Here is an 18,909-nt window from a genome sequence, read left to right on the forward strand (position 1 = left end):
TCGCAGGCAAGAAATTCTTGAAAGCTTTGTTTTAGCATGGAGTAGAACAAGAGAAGTCGATGATGGAAAAAACTTGAACTAAGCAGCAAGGCTACCAAGAAGCTCTTCTGCCGGGAACACTTAAAATCAAAACTTCATCTAAATACACAAAGTATTTAAACCCCATGAGGCGTTAAGTAATTTGGGGTAATATGATGACAGGATGGCACATAGCCCTTGTGTGATTGTGATTTATCTATGCCCACTGTATGCCGAGCTTTTTGAGATACAACAATCCTACTGTAATGTTGTAAACATTTAATTGGGGTCAAAATCACCAGCACAACCCCTCCGGAGGCCACAACATGAACCAGAAATACCTAGACTATTACATGGAAAACGTCAACGTTGGAGAGCTTGAGCACATCGGTTATTTACATAACTACGTTTAATACAAATATCGTATCAATGTATTACATTTATTTTCTATACGCTTTGGTCGAGAGTATTACACCTACATCAGGAGCAGACTAGGGGAAACTGGGAAGATGGTATCTACACAAAGCAGCAATATGTGATCATTTGGTAGAGAACAGTTTGAAAACCAACATTGTTTGCTGTGATAGATTCCAGAAGACCATTTCTGACAAGTTCAAAGGACATGGTACGGTAAGGCGGGGAATCGGCAAGAAATTGTGCACCTCAGGAAACGAACCTGACTATAGCTGTGATTGACAGTTGCTGACATCTTTGTATCTTCTTTTTCCAGTTCTGCTTTTCTCCTCTTTTTCTGTTATATGACAAGCGTGTGTTAAAGCTCCAACATACCGTGAAGCGAGTCTATATCCGTGTATTATATCAGTCATGAAAATAGAAGAAGGAAGCCTACTCCAGTCAAACTGAAACATATTTGTAGACACAGTCGAATCATAACTAATGCAACTTTCTTGAATTGAAAAATTCTGGAGCACGGCTTAAACACCAAACAAATAAATATATAACAAATATAACTTTTAGCCATATAATTCTGCTACACAGTACATATTGCACGACGAGTTTATGATAGACCACCACGCGCTCTCAAACAGGATTCACATAGGATTTCGGTACAGTTGCCACGTTATGTATTAGCACATCTTAACTATTACCGATTCTAATTTATATTAACACTTTTTTAATACAAGCTGATCTATAGCTTTATTCGCACAAAAGTATGCTACCTGACTTCCCTTAAGAAGTTTATGTTTTACATATGAAGTCAAATATTAACCAAAACGAAAATTTGACAGCACCGAGAAATCCATACGTGAAAGTTTCAGTAAAAATATGTTTCTGGTTAACGTCGATCTTCATAAAGCAAATTTAAAACACAAAGCCTAATTTCGGCCAAAAATGTCGTTTTTGATCGAGATATCATGTTCGGTGGGGTAATACTAAGCAACCATCTTTTGAGTGGCCAAATTACTTTTATGGGCGCTTTGACAAAGTTTTATATTTCTGATTCAGAAATTCACAGAATTGTGGTGGCTTTTGAAACTTGCATTTTATTACCGTACCTCTCTGGAGGGCGATCCTCGCCTTATCGTACCAGGTCCTTTGAAGTACGGTTTTACAGGTTAAATTAGGGTCAAGCAGGTTAAGTTTAAACATTTCATAAATGCGTGTATTTATTATATATCAAGGCACGTTTGTTTAAAATTTACACTTCTAGTACCAAAAACTAAGCATTGTGACGACAGTCTAAATTTTGACGAAGGTCAGGAATGGCTTTGTGGAATCGATGCCGATTCTCTTATACCACAGATTTTCTCCTACAAACATCCATTAACATCGGCTACTATAGAGATGGTTATCTTGAAAGCAGTTCTTTGCAATCGGTTTAAAAGGTACTAGAATACTTATATACATATTTTGTCCATCTTTACAAATCAATTTCACGACGAATGTAACACTCCAATACTGACATAAAGGAGAAGACCCCCCCAATAACAACAACCGAAGAATTTTAAAATCTGAACCAAGTTCATGTACTTTAATATGTTTATCACTTCGTATTACTTCAACACGTTTTCCCTATCAACAAAACCCAGGAATGAATTCCTGCTGATGTTGGTCTTATGTCTGTGTTACAGAAAAATTTTCAGTGTCGCCAGCAATAATCTTTCAAGAATCTTTTTTATCCGGATTTATGTTGTTTCCTTTAAGTATTGGTAATACAACCCTTTTCCAGTTGGGATGCCATCTGTTTCTCCGGAACACCTTTAAGTTTTCTCGGAATGCTTCAAGCTGAGCATTTTTATGTGGAAATCCTTTCAACAAGGTCTGAAAGAAGAAAGGGAAAAAAGCTTACCTCGAAGATTCTTGCTTCCAGAGTAAATTTTCTGGGTATCTTCAGGAAATTTCACAATGTCCGTGCTGACAACATTCTATTAACATTATGACATACACATGGGTTGTGTGCTGATGAAATATTATCTTCAACGAGGATGATGGAAGATGTAACACGTGGTACACCCAGTACAATCTTACAACAAAACTTCCAAAGCGATGTTCAAAGAGAGCACTGACTATTACCTGAACTTATCTTAAGCGCCTATGCGCAGTGACTTAAGCGCCTATAAAAGAGATTAAGGTCTACACAACTGGTCTGGGAATATCAGAACTTAAAAAAAAACGTTTCTATATTTAGTTCAAGGAAACATCAGTGAGAAGCTTTAAAGAATGAAATAACCGTTAAAGAACTTCCTCCATATATGTGTTGCTTAGAACGAATGTGTAAGTTAGCCAGCAAAGAACCGTTGAAACACCAATTTGGTCAAGGCATAGGGCTGGAAGGATCAGTTCATTTTGGTTGTCCTTGAGTATTCTGATGACGTCCAAACTGTTTAATGTGCATGAATACAAGGTGATTTGAAGATGTAGACCTAGTCGATTAAGAGGGGTAACATCAGAGTAAGAGCCACCATAGTTACAATAATCACGATTAACAGATTGAAAGGGACAACTTTTCTCAAATGAAGGTGGAGAAGTCAAACTTTTACATTTATTTGATGAAATAGTATGGCTTCATTCATAAACACTTTTATATATTTTTAAACTCCCATCTACTTGTCGCATGATTGACAATCAAGTGATCTTGAGGGAATTTAATTCTGATTAGAACTTTATACTATTTTTTACTTTTGCATGCAGGCATTAGACGACATTTATCTGAGTTCCATAAATTGATCTATACAACCAATCGGGTGTGGGATGGCGTATCGTCGAGCGGAGACAGCCCAGATGCCGTGTGTAGGGGACAGGCTGGGAGACAAGGCCATAAATCCTGACATAAACCAGACGGGCTTGATTGAGCCGACAGTTCTATTAGCACAGCAAGAGACGACCAGATGACAGGCCAGGCTCTCCTCTTTACTCAGAAATCACATTCCCACATTTCCTCAGCTTAAAATACTTGGACTGCTAACATCAAAGAATTTCGAAAAGGCATTAACACCGCTTCCATGCCCAGCTTAGCTAGAATATTGAACACGGACAACGGCATAGATATTATCCCACACTGTGTCTGGTGTCGTCGAAATGATGTTTGAATTTGACAGCACGGTAAATTTTTCCGCATTTACAATCTTAGGAAACAATAAAGTCGCTGCGTTAAAGTCGTTGTAAGTCCAGTAAACCCACTTTAATACAAATCCATAGACAACAAAGCACAAAAAATATTTAAGGACGCATTCTACAGGGTACTTTTGAGATGTAGCCATGTTCTGTGAGTATATTCAAAGATTTTGAGGATGTTTAACTTAGGCATAGTTAACATGGTAACCTTTCTGTTAATCTACAGTTTCCAACTTCCTTCAGAGCCAACCAAAAATAGATATATCAGAACATATAGAAGATGATCCTAGAGGTATTAATTGTAGAGTACACCTTTTCATAAGGAACGGCTGTTTTTTTTACTTGATGCTAGTATTGTGCTAATCTTCACTGACAGGTGCTAAGATAACCCTCCAATAATGGTCACCTAAAGGAAAGCGAGGGGTGCTGTTATCAGCCTGTCTCATCCACTAATTGTTATATCATTTCATCTGATTTAGGGGATCGCCTACGATTTCCAACGACTTCTGGTGCCTTCCAGGAGCATAACCCGAAAAAAAGTGCATATGGTGGGATAGATTTGACTATGGGAGTGGGGAGAGGCTTGATGCGATAAGCAAGAGATAAGCCTGAGTTAAACCAGGTTTTACATTAATATGACATGGACAAGAGAAGGCATTGTACATATTAACATTAATCTAAATGCAAAAAAAATAATACGGGCAAGAGGTATGCTTTTCGATTACTGGACGAACGAAGTCATAAGTTACAAAATCCATCTTGGGGCCACAACTCTTTAATGTCACCTGGGAGTAGTTATTTAATTATCCTTCCACACCAACATCCAATCACTGTCAAATCAAGCTGAACAGAGGCCAATGGAGATAAGTATGCAGCAGCCAAATCTATCTGTTTGCAGAATTAATTTTCTGGGATGGGCCTGAAACGAGGGATATCGGGTGGAAAAGAATTATAAACCGTAGAATCATACCTCTGCCTATGTCGACTATCAGACCAACTTGCCAGCACCAGTCTCCACCAGTACAAAATACTAGAACAAAAACTTCATTGACCATCAACCGAAAGACCTATATCAACATCACATAACGATACCAAGACGGCAAAATAGGTTCAGAGTTTGCTGTTCCTGTATTTTTCAGTTCGAAACTCACCAGCAAGTGTGGGGACCAGCTAGATTCTGTCATATACCACCATCTCTTTTTCACGCCAACTATCCATTTCACACTTGCACACATTTAGACAGCAATTCAGCACTACCAAACACCATCCCACACTCCAGACAAACTCATTCACACTAAGTATCCGTTTCACACTGACTCACCTGTATTTGTATGGCCAACTCGGTGCTTTTAACGACACCATTACATTATCCTCGTTCCGGACAACCCCTTACAATCCATTTCACACTCACCTGCACTTGGGTGGCCAACTCGGTGCTGTTACCGACACCATTTCATTCTCCTCGTTCCAGACAACCTCTTACAATCCATTTCACACTCACCTGCATTTCCATGGCCAACTCGGTGCTTTTACCGACACTATTTCATTCTCCTCGTTGCGGACAACCTCTTACAATCCAATTCACACTCACCTGTATTTGTATGGCCAGCTCGGTGCTTTTACCGACACCAATACATTCTCCTCGTTCCGGACAACTTCTTACAATCCATTTCACACTCACCTGCATTTGCATGGCCAACTCGGTGCTGTTACCGACACCATATCATTCTCCTCGTTCCGGACAACCTCTTTCAATCCATTTCACACTCACCTGCATTTGCATGGCCAACTCGGTGCTGTTATGAAACACCATCCCGTTCTCCCCGTGATGGACAAGCTCACGCAAACTGAGAAAACAAACGCATAGAGCATGGTAAAATCTTTGAAAATTTCTCCATCCAAAGATCTAACAAATGAACTCATTAACAAAGGTCTAACAAATGAACTCATTAACAAAAGTTACAAATGCTCCAAAGAGTTACCGTTATAGTGATAGCGCCGCGGAGTGATTTGTAGTACCAACTTGTAGCATAAAATCGAGTCGAACCGTCAGATTACCCGAATCGTTTCGACATCGTATCCCATGTGCTGGCAAATCAAATCGCTTAAATTTTTTCCACTAAAAGTTACGCTTGTCAACAACCATGACGATACAAATGCTTGTACCGAGGAAAGCAGACTGGTGTACCACTCACAGAAACCGAGCAATTTATTGCTTACTCTGTCAAGATCTGCTATAAAATAACATGTGAATTACAGTAAACAACTCATTATGACAAACGTGCTAACAAAAACTCCTGACATTAACAACGGAAATGAACGAGAAAAACGCGATATCCGAGACATGTCGCATGCGACCATATTACATGCGATTTTTGTTAAACACTACAAATCGAATGTTACAAGATGGTTCTACAAATCGCATCGTGAGAACGGGCCTTTACACGTTTAACCCGTAAATGGGTCCTACATGTATCAGCGTTATATATTCTCCATATGTCTGGCCGGTTGGACAAAGGCTTTAATTCCGGTAGTTGTATCTGATACCTGACCAGTGGTGTTCATTTTCCCAAGGCAATGTATGCGTTCGTCCATCCATAAACCGCACCCAACATGTACAAGTACATATAACGATGTTAAACAACCCACGCAGAAAAAATGATAAATACCTCAGCATGTTTCAAGCTTACACAAATGTGCGCCAGAGGAGCTTGTGATGATGGGGTATAAAAGGTAACGTGGCTATGGATAGTGATCTACCAATCATTAAACTTACTCCTCATTTATGTAAAAATCGTAAATCAAGCAGAAAATTTATAAACTATATCGTATAATCTGTACTTATCCAATATTCACATCTTGTATTCAAGAGGCAAAAAGGTTATAGACAGGGTCGAGTCAGTGCAAGCAATATTAAAACTTTCCAAACACACCACTCGAAGTGAAGAGCGCAGACCGGCAAGGCGCAGCCAAACATGTCCACTACTTTCATGGGTAAATCCAGACCACTGGATGACTTATGGAGACAAACACCAAGGTCTGCAGAACCTGAAAAGCATGGACACTTAGGATAACCACTTGAGACAGATCAAATGGAAAGTGTGGTTAAGATTCCTTAAGGACCGTCGTCCACATTATGTATGCAGTACACTTCATGATGCGTCTTGAGGACACTTTTGACAACGTTGCGTCAGCTGATCTGGTCTGCTACACACGATTTTGACAAAGTATCCCAGAAATGGTAAATACATACCTTAGGAGGTTACTCGTATAACAACTGTGTCAATTTGGACCACTTACTCTGTTTCCACCTCGGCAAATGGGAAAAAATATTAAAACTTTCAAGGAGATGGACAAGCACTGCTTCCTAGATGTCTATTACAGAATGAGTGAAAGGAGGGGGTCTTCCAATCAGTTAATGAATAAGGCTGGAATCTTCAATTTTCAAAAAAAAAAAAAAAAACTAACACGGAAAGATTTCACTTACAAACAGTTAAGTTGGCGCACAAATTTAATAAGAAATTTGCGCAAATATTTGATAACTAATTGCGAGAGTGTGTGAGTACATGTATAATTCCAATTAATCAAGAAAAGAACAAGGAATTCCACAAACTTTCCCACAGTTTCCAGCATTACGAACAGTATATTTTATTTGCCTTGCTGCGTTATTGTTCCCGATTCTAGGAATATGGCAAAGTCATGGCTCCCTGGAGAGGTAGAATCAATTACATTATCTAGATTTCATTTGCTGGCTGACAGAACAATCGCAGGTTTACCTAGCATCAGCGGGTAATCACCGGACTCCAGCCATGGCAGGCACACTTTGACCACGCCAAACTTCTTCTGAGACAGCAATCCTTGGTAAAACGCCTTCTGGGGCCCCTTGCCTGAAATCAAGGTCAGCTGGGAGATCAGCCAACAAAATGAAGATTTCGACTACCCTAAACTAATCTGCCAATTAGAACGCTTCGAATCAATACTGCTCCTGGATTTAAAGTGATGAATGCTGCACCGGCAGCAGGTTGTTATTGAGATATGGTCCCTTTGTTTTCGCCTTGGCTCCCACGTTATGCACAGACGGCCGGCGGTAGTCCCGCTTCCCATATCAAGATTCTTCCATTCCTTGCAAACAGTTACTCCTTTAACATTCTCACGTACCAGCTTTATTGGAATTAGAACGCTAATAAAGGGACCATATTAAGAAAACAGTGCATATCTGAGACTTTATCTAAAGCAGCTGATCAGGGGCTTCCGTCTTTGGGTTGGACAAATCATTAATATAGTTAAAATATGTGATTATACAGTCTTATGTATAATAACGTCTGATGTTACGAAGCCAAACCGTTTTGCCGACTGCACAGCATATCAAGACGATGGAAAAGCCATCCTGTAATGTTGGAGACAACAGCCCAGTACACGTACCCTTACAACCGTTGCCTCCAATGATATACAACCTGTCATTATTCAACTGCTCAGCGACTCGCTGGAGATAGGCCTACCCCTGTCAGAATCCGCTGCACCGTGCAGTGAAGTTCTTAAGTAACCTAATAATTAAACTCCACTGTGTGACAAGCTCGCAGAAAGACGAAAAAATCAATGTTACAAAAGGCATTTGTTTGCTTACCACAGAACTTGAAATCGCACAGCTGTATACGGCCAAGTCGCGTTTAATCAGAGCAGAATGTAATGGTACCGTTGCGTTTGATGTTGAAGGCCTTATCCTTTAAAGCAATCCAGTCTTTAAACCCACTCCAGTCTCCCATATTGGGGGCGATCGAAAGGTTTACATATCACTCAAAGCAGGCTGCTGTCTACATGTCTGCCTCTGTAGAGGTTGCATTTCGAGACATTTTTAATTACACCTTGGCAACGGTTACACTTGGCAGTACATCTATGCCCTGTATTAACAAAGACTCATGAAACCCCGGCATTGGACATAGCCTTTTCTCGGAGCCTTAAATTTCATTGCACTGAAGGCAATACCAAAATGCATCTTTTACAAGGACTTTACGATTTCTGGGAAACACAATAAAAGTGGAACAGACCTGTAATTACGCACTTCAGAGGCGGCAGATCTGACCCTGGTTTCTGGGCAGCAACATCATATTCTGTGAAAACAGAACAGATTCGAACTTAAACTACTGCTGTTATATATATACATCCCAGCATTCCTTTCATGACCGAAATTAGTTGAACGTCATGACACAAAATGCATGTAACAAAATACCAAGAATCCAGTACATCGTAGATTAAGTTTCACGTAATACAACTCAATATTTCAGCATTTTATTTTGCCATCATGATGTCCATGATGCTGGCAAAACAGAATGACGTCCATGACATTCAGCTAATTTCGATCAATATTGAGAAATGTTGAGACACAATGAAACTTTCGTTTTCGGAGTTATACTACTTCTGTAAATATCATAGATTGTCTCACCGTCCAAGGCTGCCAGCAATATTGAGAAATCTTCATCCTCTACAATAAAAAAAAATAATAAAAATGCACACCTGATGTAGATTTATGTATATTCAGAAAATGAGGCCCCTCTAACCAAGGCACAATGTATCAAGTGTAAGCAACGCTTATTGGTGAATGTACACAATGCAACCAAGGCATAAGACTTGTGGGAAATATACCTAATTTTACCACGGTACATGTGCGGACTGGTGCGGGAATGTACCTAATGTTACCAAGGTACATGTGGCTGGTGCAGGAATGTACCTAATTTTACCAAGGTACATATACAACTAGTGCAGGAATGTACCTAATACAACCAAGGTACCGGAGATTCTATAGCAAAAAAATGAAAACAAAGTCTGTACTTACCAAGATTAGCCCTAATCATTGCCTTTCAGTAAGTATCAGATTAATACCTGTCATATTTGTGGCGTTAACACATACTTTTAATGTTTGAAAAAGTAGCGCGACCCGCTTTATAAAATTTAAGGAATTTTCTTGCCGATTTTGAATGGTAGCATGTGCTTATATGAGACTGATACTTTGTAAAAGGTATTTATTTGAACTAATTGCAAAAATAGTACTTGGGCCGATCGATTGTTTGCTAAAATCCCGGGTATAGCCAATTTAATTCAAGTATGTGACCAATCCACATTTTAGGTGCAAAGGATAGGACCTCAGCCTCCTGAGGCGATTAACACGGAACTCTTTTCTTTTCATTTGCTTCTGTTTGCTTTTTTTTTTGTTCTGATTTTAGTTATCATGATCATGTCACAAGGTATTTCTGGCAACGACTTGGCTGAAATACTGCAAATGTGATGTTAAACGCTAATCATTCATATCTTCATCCTTGAAAGACACAACGGTGGATGGTATCTCAAAAAGAATAATTGTGGGAAATGTTGTGTCCGGTGTGGTCAGCAGTACCCAAGAGCGGACAGAAGAAAACGTTACTAAGCAAAATTGTTGAGAATCACTGATAAATTATGTGTTTAAATTCCTTGGTAGAATTTTTAAACACATGAACTGGTGCACAATCACTGTGTAAGAAGTTCACATGCCACACTAATAGGTCTGTATATTTAGCTTGATGGAGGCTGCCAGGTTACGCTGAGATGTGCTGAGTACATTGACACCCCACTGACAGAAAGGCATAGAATCCCCCCATCAGGTCCCTGGGGAACCCTTAGAAAGGCGAAAAACTGGATAATTTACAATCTTATGTCAACAAATGGAAAGCTGTTTGAATTTCTGTTTAAGTTATACTGCGAGGAAGATAGACAATCTCAATTCAAATTGTCAGTGTACAATATCAAACCATAATACAAATTACCTCATTACAAAAAGTGAAATGAGGTATATTTCAATACAGCTTACAATTCTACACAAATTGTACACAGAACGCTTCTGCCATGTAATGGGGCTTCGGTTTCATCGACAATAACGACAAATCTATTCCGAACAACTTTGGCTATTTAAGATCCCCATGAGGTTGTGAGGTCAAAACGCTTTGTGATTTTTTTCTCGATTTAATAGCACAAACAAAATGAATCACGCACCGCATTACCAAAAAATACGGTTCTGCCGCCTGGAACACTAAGACTATTTCCCTCTGGGGGGTGTTTATTACTGTCTAAAAGCCTCTTAATAGCCGGGCTTTAAAAAGCATTAGTCGCCAGCTGGGATTTGGTCCACAAATTGTACAGGCCCTCTTGAAATGAAATAAAATCAATAAAGAAGCCCGACAAATACAAGGGAAAAAACTGCATTTTGAATTGTATGAATGATGGAAGTTGCCAGCTGAGAAAGATTAACTAGTACCAAAGAGAAATTTGCAGTGCCTCATTTGTGACTTGATTTAAACCAGGAATCTGGTGAAAAAATGACAGGAAGGAAATAAAGCTTATCGCAAACGGTTGTCACTTTATGGCAACTCATATCTCACAATTGCTTTCCGATACTCCTGCTCAGCTTATTGCCAGAAATGATTTTTAAAAATGTTCAAATTTATTGTTATTGATATCAAATACGAAATCAATGCTAGAAATCATTACTTTTGCCCATGTTCAGTAAAATGTACTTTCACATGATAGGCATACATAAACAGAACTTACATGGAGGACAATTACTACATTTTCAGAGAACTCAGTATCTCTCCGTTCAAAGTCCTGGGCACCCATATGATTCTCCAGGAGGCGACTAGCTGTCCATCAGGAGGTGACCAGCCCATGGCCAGGAGGTGACTAGCACATGACCAGGAGGTGATTAGTACATGGCCAGGAGGTGACTAGCACATGACCAGGAGGTGATTAGCACATGGCTAAGAGGTGACAAGCACATGACCATGAGGTGACTTCCACGTCAAGGAGGTGATCACCACATGACCAAGGTGATTTGCCCTTGACCATAAGGTGACTTGACCTTGACATGAGGAGTGGGCCATGACCAGAGGGTATGTCGCCTTGATCAAGTTGTGACATACCCTTGACCTTGAGGTGACTTTCACTTGTACGTCCGCGGCCTGCACTATGGTGTGAGGCAACCGAGAAGAGCCTAGGGGAAACCCATGTGCAGATTGCTGGAAAACCTTCCCACGTAAGGACAGAGAAAAAGCCTTGAGCTCAACTTTGAATTCACGGCAAATGCATTGGTGAGAGGCTCCTTGGTCACAGTGCAGCATCGGCACACTTACCACTTCGGCCATGGAGACCACCCCCTAGATTTCTTTGAAATTAAGTTAATTGTATTCCACATATTACCATGCAGGAACTTCTGACTCACAAATAATCATTAATTTTTACTGATAGACTGCATATAAAATTTCTAAATCAAATATCTGATTTTCCTGGAATTATCAAACTGTGTGGAAGATGAAATCAGCCATTTTTATACATACATATTCTTAAAAAACCATTTTATCTGGCAATGTTAACATATCATTTTTATAAAACCAAGTCACATCACCCTCTGTCTTCTTGAAACGATGAGATGAGATTCTGGCTCTCTCAAAAATGAACAATTACAGCCTCAAATTTTACCATCTGTCAGTCTCTGGTTCACAAGTGATCGATACAAACCTCTGTTACAGGTTTCAGATAATCCCTACATTCTGTCATCTTTCAAAATTACCAACAGTAACACACCGATGAACAGATCTGTGAAAGATTGTGAGTTCATTTTAAAATCTGATCAATATGTACCCGATTGTAAATATTACAGACAAACATTAGCCTACCCTACTCAGATTTCCTCTGGTGTTACAAGGAGTAAATAACACACTCTACTGTAATTTAACAAGGATCAGTTCTCATTTTTCTTCACCAAACAAACACATATTCCAGTGCACACAAATGTTAAAATTCAAAAATTACATGTATAATTGGTTGGTGCTGGCTCACTATGTCTACACTTCATCGTAGAGACTTAATATACACTTACTTTCCTAGAAGCATGACACATCACATGCCCATGACTAACCTCTTAAAATCCAGATCATTTAAGTATGTCATCCACATTCACTTAGCACATTTGCATCCATTCATTTTGAAGTTGTGGCCAGGGCTTCTAAGCTTGCAAGAAAACTTGTTTTGTCAAAAGCAAAAATCAAGTGTACAATATTTAAAAATAAGGAACAGATAAAAAAAAAACAACATAAATACCCCTATGGAAACAATGTGTAACTTATTCTGAACACAGATGTGGTACAAACTTTACCAAGAAATTACTGAAGGGATAATACCACACAACTTTTACAGGCATTTTCACCTAATTTTCACCAGATGCACGCGTTAAGATTGTCTATATGTAGAGCCTGTGAACAGACCTTGTTCTTAAGATCAAAAATTATTTTAACTGTATTTTATGTTTTTTAACAAATCTGCGGACTTCTGGCAAATCTGGCCTGCAGCTACTTGTAGCTAGATGTAGCATTGAAACAGATCTACTATATTCAAGGGGAGATAACTTTGTCAGACAACTAACAAGTTACAGGCAAAATTCCCTTATGTGTTTCCAGGTCGCTCTCTTTTGAATCTAGAAGATGGAAGACAGTCATGATCAGACTGAAATGATTCTGGTACCTTAACACATCCTTTAACACTTTTCTCCAAGGGAAATGTATTTTCTTTTAGCTTAACTGTTAAAAGTCAAGAGTACACATACATGTAATTTGTTCATGTACTTCCTGGAGCTCCTGAACTCCTTTTTTCGCTTAATACAGCAGCAGTTTTCGGCAATTCAGCAGTTATCGGCAATTTGACATAAAGAGAGGAGAAAAACAACCCAACCTCAATAACTGTTTCACATCCGAATAAAGCGCTCATGAGTTGGATATAAACACAAGCGTGCCTGTGGAGAGGAGGGTACATCCACGCCCACACGTAATTCTGACTGACCTGTCCAGCTGGTACTGCTGATGACTAATGCTGACCGCTTCTCAACATTTTCCACGATGCCAGACCTTCTCCTCACAGTAAATGCTGTCATCTCTTCCTCAGATGGCTTGCTGCAATATGAGCAGCCATTCATTACATCTGCTTCATTTAGATTACCCTGACATTAACATACCTGAATTTATTTATTTATTTGACTGGTGTATCAGGGATAAGACAAACACTGGGATGAAAAAAAGGAAACCATACATCACACTCATAATTTTGTCATCTTTAGCATTCTGAATTGAATTCTGAACATTTTACTTATGTATTCTTTTGTATAAATAAAGAGGAGTTCCTCCAAAAAGAGGACAAATCTCATGCCTGTGTACTCAAGAATATTTCACATATATGATGACGGCCAGCATTATGATGAGAGGGAGCCGAGCACAGCTTGGGGAAACCAACAACCATCCACTGGCAAGCCCTCACTCTTCTAGAGGAAGAGTGAGAGGGGCAAAGGAGAGAGGAAACCAGAATGAGCTGGACTTCATCATATTAATTAACAGTTTTACACTGAGTGAGTGAGTGCTTGGGGTTTAACGTCGTACTTAACAATTTTTCAGTCATGTGACGATGAAGGCATCCTTAGAATGCATGTAATGTACCTCCTTATTGCAGGACGGATTTCCACCGCTCTTTTATCTAGTGCTGCCTCACTGAGATGCCTTAACATAGGCAAGCAAGCCACCCCACCCGAGCCATTATACTGATACGGGGTCAACCAGTAGTTGCACTATCCCCTTCATGCTGAGCGCCAAGCGAGGAAGCTGCAACTTCCTCTTTTAAAGTCTTAGGTGTGACTCGACCCAGGACTGACCCTTGATCTACTGCACCCGAAGCGGACGCTCTATCAACTGTGCTAGCAGGGCCCATCAGTTTTATACTACAGTTTCCATTTAAAAGTCTGGAGCTTTCAGTAAAATTGGCACAACAAGAAACACTTTTAAATTTCTATTTTTTCTCAAATAGTGGTATAACAACTTGCTATCGCTGATTTAAATATAAATAAAAAAAACATAAACCTTACCTTGGTTTAAATATTTCATATTCACCAGAAAGTCTTTTAAACAGTTTATGTTTTGTTTCCAGGTCTGTTTCTTTAAACATATCTGGCGGACGGTCATACAAGACATCAGCTCTGAAAATTCAATTCTTGAAATGTAAAAACATAAAAGCCTCTGATATAATTAGATGATTTGTATGTCAACAGTTTCATTATTCACTATTGTGGGATTTTGAACCACAGGGTTTATTCGCTCATATTACTGCTGTTGGGCTTCAGGGTGATGAAAATGGATGTTAAGGTAGACAGCACACATGTGTTTGTGCATTTTATGTTAGGCCACATAAATTTAAATTGTTCTTTTATGGACAGGATAAATATTTCGGAGGGTGGTATAAAAATAAACATGAAACTTTAAAATCATTTAACTTGTAAGAAGTGAGTCCCAGCCATTTTTCCTGTGAAAGACACATTTACATGATCAAAAGTTTTTAATTTTTTTTTTTTATTCTTTTTATGCCTACTCACCCATAAAAACACAACAAAAAAAATTGGTTAATTTGTTAACAGTTTTACAATACAAATACATACTCTATCTTCCAAACAGTTTTTAGATCTTCCTTCATCGCCTCAGTTACGCATATGTTAAATTTTGAGCGACATCCAAACCAACCTTCATACCTGTTAACAGAGACATGCAGTTATATGAGACATATATATTAGTTAATAGGATATCCAGAAAGTCTATGCTGATATGCACTTTTATCCACTGACATACAAATACATGTATAAGAGAGTTATGAAATCTGAGAAATACCATAAATAACAGGCTTACACTTACATTTCATTTTTGTTTCCCATTTCTGTACGGTGCTAAATTTAAATAAATAACCATAAGTACCTAGGACAACAACTGCAAGAACAAACTTATATACTGTAAATCTTCAACATTAATGGAATTGTGGAATTTATGCATATAATCATTATGAAAATGATGCTTAAAATGATTTATTTGTGTCATTAAAAATGCAACCTTCATAAAAGTGTGCAAATTATTTCTCTACACCCCACAGTTTTCTCAGAATGTTTCAAAATATTGGTTGCAAATACAGCTGAAAAGGTTGAAGAATAAGGGTAGTGTTTGAGTAGATCTAGGCTGTAGGTGAAAGTGTTCCAGGCCTAGTTGCCATATATGAAGGATTTCTTCAGCTAGAATGTTAGTAAGTATAACGTATAAATCTTCCTTAGTTGAATACAGTCATAACGGCCTGAAAACCTTCTTAATATGACTTACTTATACGGGAAATGTATCATATATTCCAATGGCCTGGTAGACAATTACATGAAGTAAGATAGGAGCTTTGGTCTAGGTAGGTATTTGATGAAAATATTTTTTCTTGTAAACACAATGCTAGAATTATTAATAAATCTCTACAATTGACAAAAGCCTTTGCAGAAAAGTTGCTGAAACAGTCAAAAAAATTCGTGGTGTGCACTGATTGCACTACTGGTACATCCAGTTTGAACGGAGAAATGTAGCAATCAGAACAGTACACAGTGTATGAAAATATGCAATCAATATAATCCATTATTGCACTACGCAGGTAAATACCTGAACAGGAGTAATTATGAAAATAACTACCCGATTGTAATTAAACTTACGCATGCACAAGTTTCATACGTTCATTACTTTAGGGAAAGTTGCATGGACAAAATCTGAATACATGGGAAAACACTATTACACAAAGTCCAATAAAGCATAAAAAATCATAAAAATGATACCACATCAGATAAAAAGCATGACCACTTATATGCAAATATGATCTTTAATATTTTTTTCAATTATATCTTTTCTGAGAGAAGGGTATTTGAAATATTTTTGTATGGTCGGCATTTATGAACATTTCTTATATTGTCTTTGCATAATAATATTCTAAAAAGGTTGTGACGCATGTCTGAGAAATTTATTTGAATATAAATCTGTTGTTTATATCCAAATACATACATTTCATGTAAATTATGATATTATTTATGGATATATTAAAAATACAAATATGATTAAAATCAAACTTGAACACATTTGTTAGATATAATGACCAAATTCTAGATCAGACATATTTTTTGAATGTGTATTACATCCACGTTTATAACATTACATAATATATACCAAGAGGTGATCTTGAATACCCACAACACAAAAATTACTTTCAAATGTCGTCTTCTTCTCTTTGGAAAAACTGAACAATATATTGAAGACCACATTTACAATTAACTTTTCTCTCTCTTCCATCTGAACTTGTACAACATGTACTTTTTATGTTTTCTCCACTTTTACACATAAGCTTGCACAAATTCCGGTGATAGTCAAGGTGTATGGTAAGTTTCACCAAAATCACTGAAGTAGTTTGGAAGGAGATGCATTGATAAAATGTTGTCTACAGACAAACAGACAGACAGGGTGATTCCAGTATACTCCTTCCCACCCCACCAACTTCAATGAGGGATGAGGATTGTAGCAAACACATACCATTTGGAAAATTGCACAAGTGGGTGCATGTCGCCAAGAGCCAAGCTTAAAATAGTAAAGCCATAATTGTGCCAGTCAGTTACAAGCGTTGATCCACGTACTAAACACACAAACCAGACCACAGCCAAAGAAGGTATGGCTGGGGGATTCTGAAACATTAAACGTATTATTAAATGTTAACACTGTATAAAACGTATCTTACAGTGAAAAGGGAAAAAAATTAACTTTTCAACCTGACAGTATTTTCTGGTGAGTGAGAGTAATGGCCACATAACTGTCTGTTATATAATGAAAATTGGTTCATAAAAATCAGGTTTTACTCTCTTAGCCCTTACTGGCTATAAAATTATAGTCTTTCACTTGAAGTTTGGTATGTAAAAATGTAATTTTAGAAGCACATGAAGGCTTCAAACTGACACTTTTTATGCCAACACAAAAGTTTTTCAGATCAGAAATTAATCAAACTTCACAAAAAAATCTTCAGTGACCCTACAAGGTCGATGAATCAGTCTGAATCAAGTGAAATATGTCACTTTAAAAATACTAAACTTTAGGTGAAATACAGAAATGAAAACCAAGTTGAACAATAAAGTGCAAACCTACCTGAAGTATAACATGTGAGAACTTGGGTAGCAATAAGAGGGTGAGCATCACTGACAAAGACTGCCAAATCACTTTCAAAACATAATTCATTAGTCGAGGCATGTCTGTAAAAACAAAAGACAGATTCCAGTAAAATTGATGAAGCCTTATGAATGACGGTTATTCTAGTATCACTTTGCATCCAATAAACTATTATAAAGCTTGACGACTTTGAAAAAATAGTGAATACTGAAAGAGCTGTTCACACCATTTATGACACAGACTCACAATTAAGCTTACATTTCAACACAGCTGGTGGTTCCCTCATGATGTGTTGTTCTATTTTCTCATTTTCTTGGATATCTCTGTGAGGTTTGGATCCTGAAAATGTAAGATTTCAAATATAAGATCACAAATACTTTGTGATGTGTGATTTACTAAAAGTAGATACACCCGTTTAACAGTATACCATTCCTACAAAAGGCACATAATACCTGTCAGACAAATGAATGAGTCAAGCTTAAAGTTTACAATGAAAACTGGTTCAGAAATATTTAGATACGCCATATTCATGGCTGCAGAATATGGCGTATTCAATTATTTCTCAACCAACAGGCAGTGTACTTGGCCTATGCATATGCGTGTGGGGGGAAAAACAGGTTACAATTATATATAAGACTACCATTCTTGTGACATCTTACACAGCACTGACACAAAGACACACAGAATTTACATTATGTATTTTCTGGTGTGACAACAATATCTTAAGGTTGTAAACGAGATCACTGCTATTAAAATCGATCCCATGTGTTGCCATCTACATGTACATGTACCTCCATAACAGGCAACGTCAACATTGTAGCCCTCTGACGCCAGTGACAAGCAGTGGTACTGCATACGAGGACTCCGACCAAAGTCTCCCAAAACCACAACACAAATACTTCTCTCGCCCTTCACCATGTGATTTATTACAAGATAAAGGAAGATGAATATCACCGGTGGCAGGAAGAGGAACCAAGCTAGCAGCTCTGACATTTCTCTGGAGTTTGATCGGAGAACAAAATTTCCACGTGTGCTGGATTTGTTTACATGTACGCCCCCTACATCCACGATAACAAACGGCTTTCTCGTAATACAACAAACTTCAATATTAAATGGTATGCAAATGCTTGTAATCTTTGTTACACATAAGAAAATATTATGAGACATCATAGAATACTGAAACAAATACGTTTCATAGACATGCCTATTGTTTGTAATGGAGTATGCGCCCTACTATTGATTTCCTCCATTAGGGCCCATTTTA

General features: G+C 38.1%; 1 protein-coding gene across 1 annotated transcript; it reads right to left on the reverse strand.

The window, feature by feature from the left end:
• Positions 1-1,102: 1,102 nt before the first annotated feature.
• Positions 1,103-18,683, reverse strand: LOC135476669 (chitobiosyldiphosphodolichol beta-mannosyltransferase-like). Its single transcript, XM_064756777.1, has 13 exons — positions 18,437-18,683; positions 17,904-17,984; positions 17,625-17,728; positions 17,022-17,170; positions 15,086-15,175; positions 14,519-14,629; positions 13,450-13,559; positions 9,035-9,073; positions 8,640-8,702; positions 7,371-7,481; positions 6,528-6,642; positions 5,366-5,441; positions 1,103-2,301 (listed from the first exon to the last, which is right to left on the reverse strand). The coding sequence occupies exons 1-13, from the start codon at positions 18,636-18,638 to the stop codon at positions 2,143-2,145; spliced, it is 1,410 nt and encodes a 469-aa protein (XP_064612847.1). The 5' UTR covers positions 18,639-18,683; the 3' UTR covers positions 1,103-2,142.
• Between the last annotated feature and the right edge of the window lie 226 nt (positions 18,684-18,909).

The sequence above is a fragment of the Liolophura sinensis genome, chromosome 1, assembly GCF_032854445.1.
Source record: "Liolophura sinensis isolate JHLJ2023 chromosome 1, CUHK_Ljap_v2, whole genome shotgun sequence".
In the NCBI taxonomy this organism is placed as follows: Eukaryota; Metazoa; Mollusca; class Polyplacophora; order Chitonida; family Chitonidae; genus Liolophura; species Liolophura sinensis.